The sequence below is a fragment of the Stegodyphus dumicola genome, chromosome 3 (assembly GCF_044657685.1).
Source record: "Stegodyphus dumicola isolate Sdum_Otavi_A_Nest chromosome 3, ASM4465768v1".
Classification (NCBI taxonomy): domain Eukaryota; kingdom Metazoa; phylum Arthropoda; class Arachnida; order Araneae; family Eresidae; genus Stegodyphus; species Stegodyphus dumicola.
In genome coordinates, this window is record NC_140770.1 from 18,408,436 (window position 1) to 18,421,714 (window position 13,279).

Consider the following 13,279-nt stretch of genomic DNA (forward strand, 5'->3'; position numbering starts at 1 on the left):
ATAACAATATCCCATTCATTAACCAGTTTATGGATGGTGAAGTCGGTAGCATGGTTTTTAAATCCACAAAATATTGCCATTGATAATGGAGAAAGTAATGCTGTTGAGAATGAAAAGACTTCAATGAACTATTTAATGGTAGTTCTCTAGATAGTGATTATAGGCCTTGAATAATGAAATTTTGTGACTAACAAAGACATTTTGTTTTTGTAAACAATTAAAAAAAACACATACACGCACACACACACACACACACAAAAAAAAAAAAAAAAAAAAAAAAAAAAAAAAAAAAATCTGAAATATTTCAGATTTTAAATTACGTCCAAAGGGGCATTGCTTTAACGTTTTGTGTGTTACATTTATTTATTAAATATCACGTTCTTCGCACTTAAACCATAAAATTCAGTTCAACAGCAATATTGCAAATTAATTTTAAAATAAGCATATCTTTAGAATTTCCGACACACAGTCTCCCGCGCTGGAGATAAAAATGTTTTTTCTGTACAATGTTGCCATGGCTCGCTTCGAAATCCTTGAGTTTGTTAATCAAAAATTCGTTAAAGTTTTACAAAATAGGGAATCGATAATAAAACAAATTCCAAATTTTAAATTTGGTCTTCCACATGCCCATATTCGTAGGAAGATTATGTCATTCAAAATTCGATGGTTCTATGTACCGGTGTTTTATTGCAATGCGAGAAATAGGCATACATTTATGCAGATTTTTCATTATTTAATTTCTTCAAATATAATGCAGGACTCTAACATTTGGTGGCAACAGTTTGAAAAGTGAAACGGACATTTATAGTGATTCAACGCAAAATCGCAAAATGAAAACAATAGTCCCTCAAGGACAAAGCCACCCCTTTGGACTAATAAAAAAAAGAGAGAGAGAGAAATTACTTAAGCAACTTGTATTGAAAGAAATGTTTAATTAAAAAAAGTGCTATATTTTGTAAATTTTGATACCATTAATTTTATAAAAATGCTTCATTATTTCACATAAAGCCATGTATTACTTTTTTATAATTTCTACATATCATCTTACTAGATTTAAATAAATGATCTACAATCTAGAAATTTTGAAGTTCTGATAATTCCATATCTCAGACTTTGTACAATACTAATAAAACTAATACTTACCAATGTTTCTTCCAGATTCAATTTCTTTAAACATTTCATCAAAAATATATCACTAAAAGATGCAGAAAATATAATACTTCTAACAAATTAAAGAAAATACAAACAACCAATCAATTAATGAATTTAAAATTAAATACAACAATTAACACATTTTTAATTTACACATTTATAACATCTAACGACTGGGCTTAATCAGACATACTTTGTAAATTACTTTATTAGACTGAAATAAAGTAGCTAGCACTTTGAAATAGCAAGAAGTAATTCCCAACACAGTGTCTAAATTAAAATTAAAATTTGTTTAACATATTAAATTTGTACTAGCAAAATTATACCAATTTAAAATACCCACAAACTGAATTTAACACTAGAACTATTAGCAATGATACTTTTATTATAAATAAAATCAGTCATTTTGATAGTCCAATACTAAGTCTATTATAAATGATAGCAAACTTGAAGTAAGGCTACAAGTAGTTTTCATCAACAGATTAATATTTCTTTCTAAAGAAGGGAAAAGTCACAAACATACCTATTACAACCTTACATACTGGCATTTATCAAATAAAATCATGTTTATATTTTCAATACTATGTCTGCAGTATCACTACTTGACCTGTATGAAGCAATCACAAACTAAAAAGAGTGATGATCTGAGTTGCAAACCAAATGTCAACATTTGCAGATATGATGCAGTTTCTGAAGCATCAGTGCACAGCTTCCATTAAAATTCTTACAGATTTGGAATCAAAACGATTCATATATGAGAAGATAAAAAAAATTGAAATAACCATGGCATACTTATGGGATATTACTGTTTTCACTTCATTCATTCTTGAAAAAATAATGCCCAATTATTCTTAATAAGGAAGCTGCATTATCATATGCTGGCTTTTTGGTTACTCAAAGGCTACTGAAGCAACTGGCAAGGATTATCTTCTGGCCAGCGAGTTTTGTAACATAAATTACACATAGCATCACTTGATAAAGCAAACAAACATCAATAAGTATTACCACTCTATAACATAAAAAGCAACACCCCAAGAAGTTATCTGAATGGGGTGAAATTGTGTAGCCTACAACCTTACGACAGAACATGCAAATGATAAATTTTTTGGCAACCAATGACTGACAAGCTGAAACTCCAACACATTACAACTATGCATTCAGATGGCATATAAAATAGAGAACATCCCAATGCTAATTTCCATGTGAATGTGGTTTCGACAACCCACATGGACTGCACCACTGCCTCGCAGATAGCATCAAGAAGGTAGTGGATGAATGACAGTGATGATAGAATGATCATCCAATCACCACTCACAGCCCCGATATGTACTTAGGCAATGTGCAACTGCATTACCAGTGACTGCAGTTACAATCGATAGGTAACTCAGTGAACAGGGCTGAGGTCACGGTGGCCATTGCACTGACTACCCCTACCACTGCACACCACCAGGCATGCTTGTAGTGGTGCTAGGTGTATTTGAAGTGGGATCTCATGGACTGGAGTAGAACTATTATTTTCAGCAATGAGTCCCATTTTGAACTGAGGCCTGAAGATGTGTGTGGAGATGGGATACTCATCTGAATGGTCATTTACCATGCAGCCCGACAACCAGGAGTTATGATATAGAGTGCCAATCAATTTGATAGCTGAATCCCTTTGGTTGTTATCCATGACATCCTTACAGTATGCTGATGACATTCTATGCACCAGTGTTGTCTTTTCTTTCACAGACACCTAAGCTTACATTTTAATAGAATAATGCCTGACCATACATGGTATACCTTTTTGTTGCTTATCTTCATGCTTCTCCGAAATTTCCCCGCTGGCATGACTGGCTGATCTCTTCTATAATGAGCCCATTTTGGGCTCTAATGAGTAGACATTTCTGACCATCCTTGGATCGCGCCAATCTAACTTGCTATTTGGAATATGTATGGCAACCAATTTGAGGCATTTCTGATCATTCTTGGATCGTGTCAATCTAACTTGCCATTTGGAATATGTATGGCAACCAATCTGGCAGAATCTACATCTACAAGTCAATCCCCAGCTGGATAACAGCTTGTATCAGGGTCAGAGGTGGGCCAAAGCATTATAACCGTTTGACTGCTACACGACGCCAAAGCGATGTGTTCATTTGTCTCGAAAACCGTGATGCAATTACTTATTTTAGAATGCACTCGTGTTACAAAGTACCTGTAAGGTCAGACTATGTTCACACCCACGGAGCAACAAAAACATGCTGAAACTCGCAATGCAAAAGCGCTGTGTCGCGGTTTTCGAGACAAATGAACGCAGTGCTTTTGTGCTGCGTAGCAGATTTCCCCCTTTCATAATTGTATTTCTGAATAAAGATATTCAATTCCCATGATGTTGTTAGATTTTATTTTTGATTCAAGTACATCACAGCTACCAGTTCTTGCTCAATTTGGATTGCTCCTTCTTGGTGCATCACTTTTTAAGATGTATTTATGTAAGAAACTCAATTTGCTGAAGAAAATCAAATAATACTTCCCCCACACCTTCTTTATATGATTAAGTATGAAAAAACACATGAAAGGATATTTATCAGTATATATTAAAAACACATATACATCAAATTTTAGTTTTCGTCCAAGTTAGTTATCTTTGATGAAAATATAAATCAGGCCAAAATTTTAGTTCTCAGTTCTTGTCCAAGTAGATGAAAATATAAATCCAGCTGAAACTTTAGTTATTTTAATGATGATTTAAAGCCATTAAATTAAAAAAATATATATTTAGAGAAACTCATGAGATTTTTTTTTTGCTTTTGGCTCATTTTTCACACACAAAAGTAAACTATAAAGTTTAGCAGTGCATGCCGAAAACACACACATATAGCATACTGTTGCCTGTGTATGGTTTCACAGAATAATGATAGCTGCACATAGAATTCATGATAGCTTGACAAAATTTATTCTGCCAAAAGAAACCCTTCAAAATTCTGGAACTTTCCATAAAAATACTTATACAAATCTTCATAGTATCATAGAGTACAATCAATATTTATACTTCAAACTACTATGAAAATTAAACAAGTGCAATGCAAAGTGCATGTATCTCAGGACTCCAAATTCAGCTCTGAACTAACAATTATTATTCAGAAACAGATGCTCTCACTGGTCTTATATAGTTTTCTCCCAGCCGGTGAGAGATTTCTAGTGCCTTCCACTTCTTGAAATTACTGAAAAGCATATGAGCACCAGATAAAGTTACAGTTAATCAATTATAATACCTATTACAGTTATACAGGGACTGAACCAAAATGTTGCCAAGTTTGACAACTTTCGGCGATTTGTCACCAAATCTGGTCGACCAAAACCATTGCTAGCTGGCGATATCTCATCAATTTAGAGTCATTTACTCAATGTTAAATAGATTTGCCTCTGTATTCTTACTTTTCCAGTAAAGCTTCGCTTCTTTATATTTTTATGTTACATTATATATATGTGGTATCATTAAGTTCTGCAGCCACCAGAGGGCATCACCTGACCAGGAAAACTCATTGCCTGCACACCTGCAGACAGAGCGAGGTAGAGAAGAGGAGATGTCTGACCATCCGAAAGTGATGATAATGGACTTTAAAATCTGATTGTGAGTGCGAGTAGACACTGAGTGACTGTTTAAACATAAAAAGTGATGCAAAATTGTTCTTGAGTCCAACTAGCACGACAAAGTGTTAAGGCATTGTTATATCTCAATTTAATCTACATTTTGCACATAATTATTAAATGTTCTGTGGTGTGGAAAAAGGATTCCTCATTATTTACTGAGTGACATCATCAACTTCCTCCCAATTACTTACAATGTCGATTACATTTTTATCTGTTTACAGCACCTTTCTTCTAATAAAAGTTACGAAGTCTTTAAGGTAAAGGACCAGCCCGTACGTTGATGTGTATTTTGACTAATAATAAATAAATAGACCATAATAATAATAATAAATAGACCACTATTTATTTTAATTTATTATTTTTCTACTTTGATTTTTATTTTACATCGCTCGGAATTATAATAGCCTTTGACACCTTAATGTGTTTTTCAGCGGACGCGTCGGGAAAAGAGACAGAGCAGTGGAGCTACTAAAAAGGATTTATTCCAAAAGAATTTTTTCGGAAACACTAATATACTTTTGTATAAAGTTTTTTCGCATTAAACAAGAGCTTCAATGGTCTGTTTCGGCGAAACGCGTAATGGTATTTAGCCTATTTCGTAGATCAGTTTTTTTTCCCTTGAAAAGCGAACTGAGAGTACGAGTGGGCTAATATACCATTTTTCCACTATTTAATTATTGTTTTTGTAGCTAGTTTTTGATGCTTTTTGTGTCTTTTTATTATTTTTTAATTTTGATTTTAATTTTTATATATTGGCATATTATATATTTTCAATTTTATTTTTAATTTTTTATGTATAGGCATTTTATATATTGACATTTATAATCCATGTTTTTGTAACTTCCCGATATATATATATATTTTATCCGTCCATCTTTTTTTCATGCGAGTTAACTTTTCACATTACACAACGGTCAGATTAATTAATTTTTTTCGTGCAATAGCAAGTCTTCCAGCACTAAAATTTGGCAATTTTATCGCACTTATACAGTTTTTCCAGGCAAATTTCTTATTGTCTATTTAGTACTATGTTACAACATTTCGTGGAGCTACAGCTCCTGGTAACTTTTTAGCAAGGTTGCTGCAATGTTCCTACCTATTACTATTCTTTCAAATCTTTTTGCAGCATTATGCGCAAAAGTTTTTGAGCCAGATAGGTCTTTCGTATCAAATAAGTTTAATTATAATCTAGCCTATTTATTTTTACTGGAACGGATCTCAGACAAGCATTAGAAATAAAATAACGCGAGATACAAGGGCGCCCGTGTGAGACATGGGCATGTGCAAATTTGCCGGAAACTTTCGCCCGTGTGAGACACGGGCAAATGCGTTAAGGGGTTAATATATATATATATATATATAAAGTACAATTTCACATACACTTTCACTAATGTAGTAACAGATATAATAATACTTAAAAATCCATGCAAAAATTATTCAAACGTAAATAAATAGATAATAATAAAGTCAACAGATGAAAAGCAAAACATTAGAACTCGGAAGAAAACTTTTAATTTCTTTGCAGCATGCTAAGAATTTACATGTTTGGGCAGAGAATTATTATTTATCACAAATAAAATACGTAAATCGTGCAAAATAGCTGCAAAATTTTTATATAGAATGCATTTTCCTTTAACAGTTAATATATCAGAAATAATTAATATTTAGACATAAAGGATACAAAAGATCACTAGAATCAAATTTTGCAATCTTTTCTTTGCCTTTCTCTTTGCTTTTGTATCTAGAAAATAAGAAAATGAAAAAATGCAAAGACTACTAAAAGTACTACAAATCTAGTTTTGCACTGCAATGTGAAATCTGTCCAGGTAGCTGTTTCATTATATGCTTATTACTAACAGAGTGGCATAATTGTTAATATTTGCTCGTGAGTTTTGCATCAAGTGTACCTTTTATTATTTTTTCTTTAAAATACAGTCAAAAGTCGTTAATCCGGACTCGTCGGGACTTCGGCGATTCCGGATTATCGATTTTTCTGGATTATAGATCATCAGTTTAAATCTCGTAAGATGGCATGCAGAAATTCTAAAATTAAAAATATGAAACCGTAATTTATGAAATAAAGAACAATTATGATCTAAAGGTTATCAAAATTTACAAAAAAAAAAAAAAAAAAGCTTAATATTTATTTGTTTACTTTATTACACATTTCTTTCAATGTAAGTTGTTTCAGTTGCTTCATTTTATGTGATAATACTTTCTCTTTAATTCTATAAACAGACATAATTTCTTGTTCAGTTACAAAGTTCCGCTGTTCAAGTCCCGTTAATTGCTGTGCCGAGAATACCGACTAACTTGTCAATCGAAATTTTTTCGTTTTCACTAACCTCTCTGTCACATTCTTCATGTCTTTATCCATTTTTTGCAGCAATTCCACTTTTTGTTTGTTGGACATCGAAACGTACTTTCGTTTTGTAGATCCTTTGGGAGTTCCAGCATCGGAAATTCTATTTTACATAATCGAAAGTTCAAGTTTACTTTTATAAAATTGCTCTTACAGTCTGCAAAAAATAATAAGCGGGATCCAATTCGAAGATTAAGGAACAACGCAATTGTTAACATTAACTGAAATAGATAATTAGATAATTTTAGCTTACACCGTCCGTTATACATTAAACGCGCAGGCGAAAACGTATTCTGCGCTTGCGCACACGCATATGCGCAGTAGTCAAGGTCTTATGCGCACGCGTAAAACGCCTGTGCGCATGTGCCAACGCGGCGCATGCGCAGAAAGTTTTTAGCTTTGAAGTCCAGATTATAGATCATTCCGGATTATGGGTGTCCGAATTAACGACTTTTGACTGTATAATGTGCAAATTTTTGTCTTTATATTCCAAATCAGAACTGATCAACTTCTGTATGTATTAGGACAGATATAAGATGTGTGTTCGTGCAATTGCATTATATTTTGTTTTGCCAATTGAAATTGTCTAAAAAAGTTGCATAATAACACTGCAACAAATGTTAGCATATTTTATGCTAGGGTTTGTAGCACCTGGGGCCAACTGAAGATCTTATGTCTCCTCCTGTTTGCCACGAGTGGAAAACCTTTTATTCCAAAAATTCACAACATCAGTTTGGTGCCCAGTGGAAGTTGCGCCCGGGGACAAATGTCCTCCCCGACCCCCCCCTCTAGCTACACCTCAGATACATTGGCAGCACTCATGCAAGACTTTCATTAATACTGCTTTGATTGGCTGAGCACCTCCCAAAAAAGGGAAGGCTGCAAAAAGTAGACCCCAATTACATGAAGATTATCTTTTATAACCTATATCTTTCCTCTTCTACAACTTTGAGCCAGTTCTGTTTTTGAGTTTTAAGATTATATAGAGGATAGCATCTTTTAGAAATTTCTTATGCCACCATTTTAGAATAAACAATCACCATCTACGTCGGTAATAATTTTTACAGACTGCACCCAAAGTTGCACACATACTTTAATAGGATAGGACATTTTGAACATATGTTAAAATACTTAGTTCTGTTATTGGACACTTTGAACCTTATTGCATAATTAGTACAAATTTTTGCTTCTCCAGAGCAGTTTTGAATTCTACTTTCTTTCTTTGGTCGTTTTAAGAATTCAATTAGTTTACCTTAAGAAGGTCTTAAGAATTCAGAGAGTTGTGTTTTCTACTATTTTTGTTTCAAATAAGTTTTCAGTTTTTAGCTGTTTAAGGTTAATATTAGATTTTATTATTTATAGAAATTCCTATGAAAAGTTTTTCTTTTTTCTTGATATTTATAGTTTAGCACAAATGGAGACCACCCAATTTTTAGTTTTGTTTAAATGACAATTTGGTTTAATGTCTATTTGTTTTGGTCTTTATTTGCAATTGCTTTTGAATTTTGATTTTGCATATAATGTTTTAGACCAATTTTTTTGAATAGTCAATTTGCATAAAGTTAAGTTTTGTGGGTTTTTTGAGTAGTTTGCCAAATTGGCTCAATGTTATGTTTTATTCTTTTTTCCAAGTGTTTCGGAAGCGTGTAGGGAAAATTCTGGTATATTTGAGATTCGATTTTTTAGTTTTATATAAATTTTAACATCTTAATTGAGAATTTAATTGGATCTTTTTTCGGTTTTTGATCTCAAATGAACCAGGAGGACAAAACATGTTTTCTGAAACATATTAATCGACTTTTCTGAAGCTTTAATTTATTTTCCCCTGATGAGCTCTGAACTGGAGTTTCAGTAAAGGGAGATTAATTTTTATAATTTGTACATTTGTTTAATTTTGTATATTTTCCATTTCACATTTTTATTTTTTGAGTTTGTTTTGCTATGAATTCTTATTTTAATTTTGATTTGTTTAGATATTGTGTTAAACATCTTATACATGGTTAAACATGGCTATAATTATTAATATTGTTGAAGAATTACCTTGCTTTGATTTCAATTGAATATTTATTTTAGATGCTTTAAATTTATTTTACTTCAGTACTTCAGCTATAGTGCAGGATGGTTTAGAAATTTTGTTTCTAATTTTTAACCTATTATATTTCTTTGTGTGTGTATATATATAATACACACAATTATACATACAGATTGCATGGTATTCTTGTAGTTTATCTCTTATGCCATAACACATCCAGTTTCCTTTAGTTAATTTATCTATATTGATACATATTCATAAAAATTAAGAGCAGATCTCTTAATTTCATTTAATATGAAAACAGTCTTTGGAATTCCACCATATAAGGGCTAGTAAATTAAACAAAAACTTAACGAAGACAAAATATGCTTGACATGATATGAAATTTTACATAATTATGTTATTTCATAAATTAAAACTGTAGCAATATTTGTTTTAAACTTCTTCTGAACATAATTTTATATATGTAAATTTTAACATGGTTTTCTTTTTTTCCTTGTTATGCATTTAGCTAAAATTACTGTAATTAACAATTTTGTCTTAGTCTATCATAAAACACTCAACATTTATGCAATCAGTTATCAGCACTGCATGAGGTATGACTTATTCCTAACAGGCCACAACAGAAATAATACAAAAATCAGTGTATTTGAAATGGAAAAATGTAGTTCTAAAGCATACATAAAAACAATACTTTACCTTATTGCTAAGAGCAGCAACTTTACTAATTCTGATTCAGGTATGAATTTCAAGCATCCAGAACCATTTTCCAATAACCTAAAAGAATTTTTTTTTTTTAAATTCTATATGCACAATGATTTATATAAAGTTTCACAAAATTTAATCCTTGAATTAAATCTTATAAATAATACAAAATGAACATATACTAAAAATTTCAATGTTGATTCATATAAATTAATTATTATTATTATTATTTTTTACCTTACTGCAAGTAACTCAGTTTTCTCAGAAGAGCTTTCTTCAGAAACAATATCAACATTGTTAGTTTCACTTATTTGTGAAGCAGGCATCAGCTAGAAAAGAGAACCAAATTATAGGGGAAATAATTCCATCTACACAAAAATCATAACTTCTCATAACTAAAGCACAATTTTTAAACCCCAATAAATAAGGCAATATGAATATATTTTAGTTATACATGTAGTAAAAATGATTTCAACCCCCCAAATTCATAATGTATTTGGAAGAAGGAATATCCTCTCAATATGTTTTTTCATATCATTTTATTATTTCATTAACTTCCATACTGCTGGTGCAATGTAAAATAATTCATTGAAATTTTTAATGATGTAAAATGATGTTTTTTGCATATATATATGTAATAATTGTACTTTTTGGCGGAAGATGAAAACATTTCACTTTTAAACATGGCCCGAAAACTGCTGTGTAGATGAGTGGACATTACGGCGTAGTGGATGACCGTATAGAATTTGTAGAAGTACTACCAGCTTGATACTTAAACATTTATTCTTGAATGACGAATTTCTTAATGCATAACTTTAGAAGAATAGGGATGCTAAATGTGCCCCATAATTTTAGATATGCAACTACATTTTACATAATGACGAATAGCTAGCAGAGGCTGAGCGACAAGCTGTCAGCACACAGGCGAAGAGGCGAAAGAGAGAAACTATGCAGCTATTAACTACTTATACAAGATAGGTGCACAAAGTACAACTAAATTGTGATTGGTTAAATTTTAGATTTCAGTTCCATTTACATCATCAGAATTAGATTTTTCTGGAAATGATGCAGTGCAAAGAGAGGTTACTATTTTTAAAATTGAGAAAGAAAATTTACGTTGCTAACTTAATCTTTTACATATTCTTTATTTTTCTTACATAATTCCCCCTTTCAAAAGAAAGGTTGGGACAGAAGGGTGGGAAAAAAAGCATTAAAGAGAAAGTAGGAAAGCATTAGCACACATAAAGAGAAAAAAATTGAAAAAATTAAAATCCTGAATTTGGAGCAAAATAATTATTTCCATAATTGCAAAATATAAACTTTGATAAGTTTTTAGAGTCCTTTAAAAATTTTCAGTTCTAAAGTCTTTGCGTTTTAGAGTCCACACGATTACATTTTTTTTTTTTTCGTTCAAGGGAAGGCTTTGCAAAGCTTTGAATGTAATATCACAGATGTAAAAATTTTGCACAATTACTTATTGTGAATAATCACAAAAAATTTTAAAAATTTAAAAACATTACAAATTTTCATTATTATAACTTATAGTTTAACATCATAAATTTTATAAAGTATTACTAAAATTATAGTTTTTACTGTTGTTGTTACCATGTTAATTTTCTTATTTTACACAAAACTAGAAGACCCTACAACTTTCTCTAATATACAAATATCCAGCTATTTGTGCATCACCACTTTTATGAACTCATGTAGTGAATTTTCATGAGTGGTTAAGGGTTGCTTCGGGCAGTCGCTTATAAAGGCCTCCGTTCCTCGTTTAAAGGCAACTGGCCTTTTGAACTGCACTAGACATTCCTTTTATATATATACAGTAAGACCCCGCTTAACACGGGGGATCCGTTCCATCAAAGTAGAGCGTAATGTGAAACAGCGCTAAACAAGGCTATCTTAACATGTAAATAATGGAGTTAGGGGAAGATGGATAGAAAATTGGTTAGGTATTAAATTTAATAATGTTTTTTTAATAAAAATAAAAACCAAACATTTATTTCTTACAAAAATAAAAACAATATAAATGAATATACTTATAAAACAAATAAAATTCTAAGCCAGTCAGATCATTCAGTCTATTCTGTGTTTCCAATTTTCTACCTTTTTGTCAAGAAGGCTTTTATGATAGATTGGCTTAAAGGCATACTGCGTTCAATTTCGTTGTCAGTCCATATAGACAGTTGTTTTTCCACTTCCTCTATAATGTTATTTCTAGAACGGGTAATTCTAGTTGCAGAGCTTGATGTAGTTGCAGTTGCCGATGACAGTATTTTTTCTTTATTCTTAAGAATTGTCCTTATTGTTGAAGTTGCCAAATTCAATGCAGCACTAATTTGAGATTGACTCTCACCAGAATCTAATCTTTAATCACTTGCTTTTTAGTTTCCAGTGAAATGCTTTTTCTGGTTGCTTTCTTTTCTTGTTTTTTTATTATCACCCGTGATAAAAACTAAAGATCATAATATTTGTCACTGTATTAATCGTTATAGTATTATGTAAATTTATACTTACAATAATGTCAACAAATGTTTCAAATGATAAAAATGCTTCCGTACAGCACCTCACCGCACCAAACAAAAAACATAACTACAAAGTTTCGGATATGTTATTTGGAAACCTACTGCTACGCACAATTTCGAGGAATCCCCGTAGTTCACGCTGCGAGCAATTTCAGGGAATCCCGAGGTTGAAATAAAAGAGCGCTAAACCGAAACAGCGTTAAGCGGGGTCTTACTGTATATGTATATATAAAGAAGCAACTTAAACAACTTACATTGAAATAAATGGTCAATAAAGTAAATAAATAAATATTAAGCTTTTTTTGTAAATTTCGATACCCCTTAGATCATAATTGCTCTTTATTTCATAAATTATGGTTTCATATTTTAATTTTATAATTTCTGCATGCCATCTTACCAGATTTAAATTGATGATTTATAATCTGGAAAAACCCCTAATCCGGAATCACTGAAGTCCTGCCGAGTCCGGATTACGGACTTTGTACTTTATAGGTTTAATTTTGATTTATTTTTCTTTAAATTTCTTTGATTTGCTGTCATTAGCCATGGAGCCTCCAATTTTTAAGTTGTCATGATAAGCCCATGCTGTGACAAGTTTTTACTTTTTTTTTACGTTTCTAACATTTGTCTTTTAATTCCTTTTTTTTATTTCCCCTTGCATTTTTTCAAATACTTATTTTTTAAAAAAAGATTTACATACATTTTATTTAAAAAATTTTCTAAATAGAACTAAATTCACTAGTTGAAATTTAAGGCATTTTTACATTATTTTTAAATGTACCAAAAACCTGACTATTCTTAGAGTCTCTGGCAATTTTTAAATTTTATTAAATTTTTAGAAATTTGTATATTAATTATAATGTT

At 31.3% G+C, this 13,279-nt stretch overlaps 1 protein-coding gene across 1 annotated transcript in view; it reads right to left on the bottom strand.

Annotated features, from left to right (window-relative positions):
• LOC118199911 (nucleolar protein 11-like) overlaps positions 1-13,279 on the bottom strand; it is a 42,526-nt gene that overhangs the window by 11,950 nt on the left and 17,297 nt on the right. Inside the window, exons 9-12 of the mRNA XM_035371782.2 lie at positions 10,125-10,216; positions 9,882-9,959; positions 6,470-6,529; positions 1,144-1,222 (exon numbers count right to left, since the gene is read on the bottom strand). Of these exons, the coding sequence (XP_035227673.2) occupies positions 1,144-1,222; positions 6,470-6,529; positions 9,882-9,959; positions 10,125-10,216 (309 nt within the window). The remainder of the gene's footprint in view (positions 1-1,143; positions 1,223-6,469; positions 6,530-9,881; positions 9,960-10,124; positions 10,217-13,279) is intronic.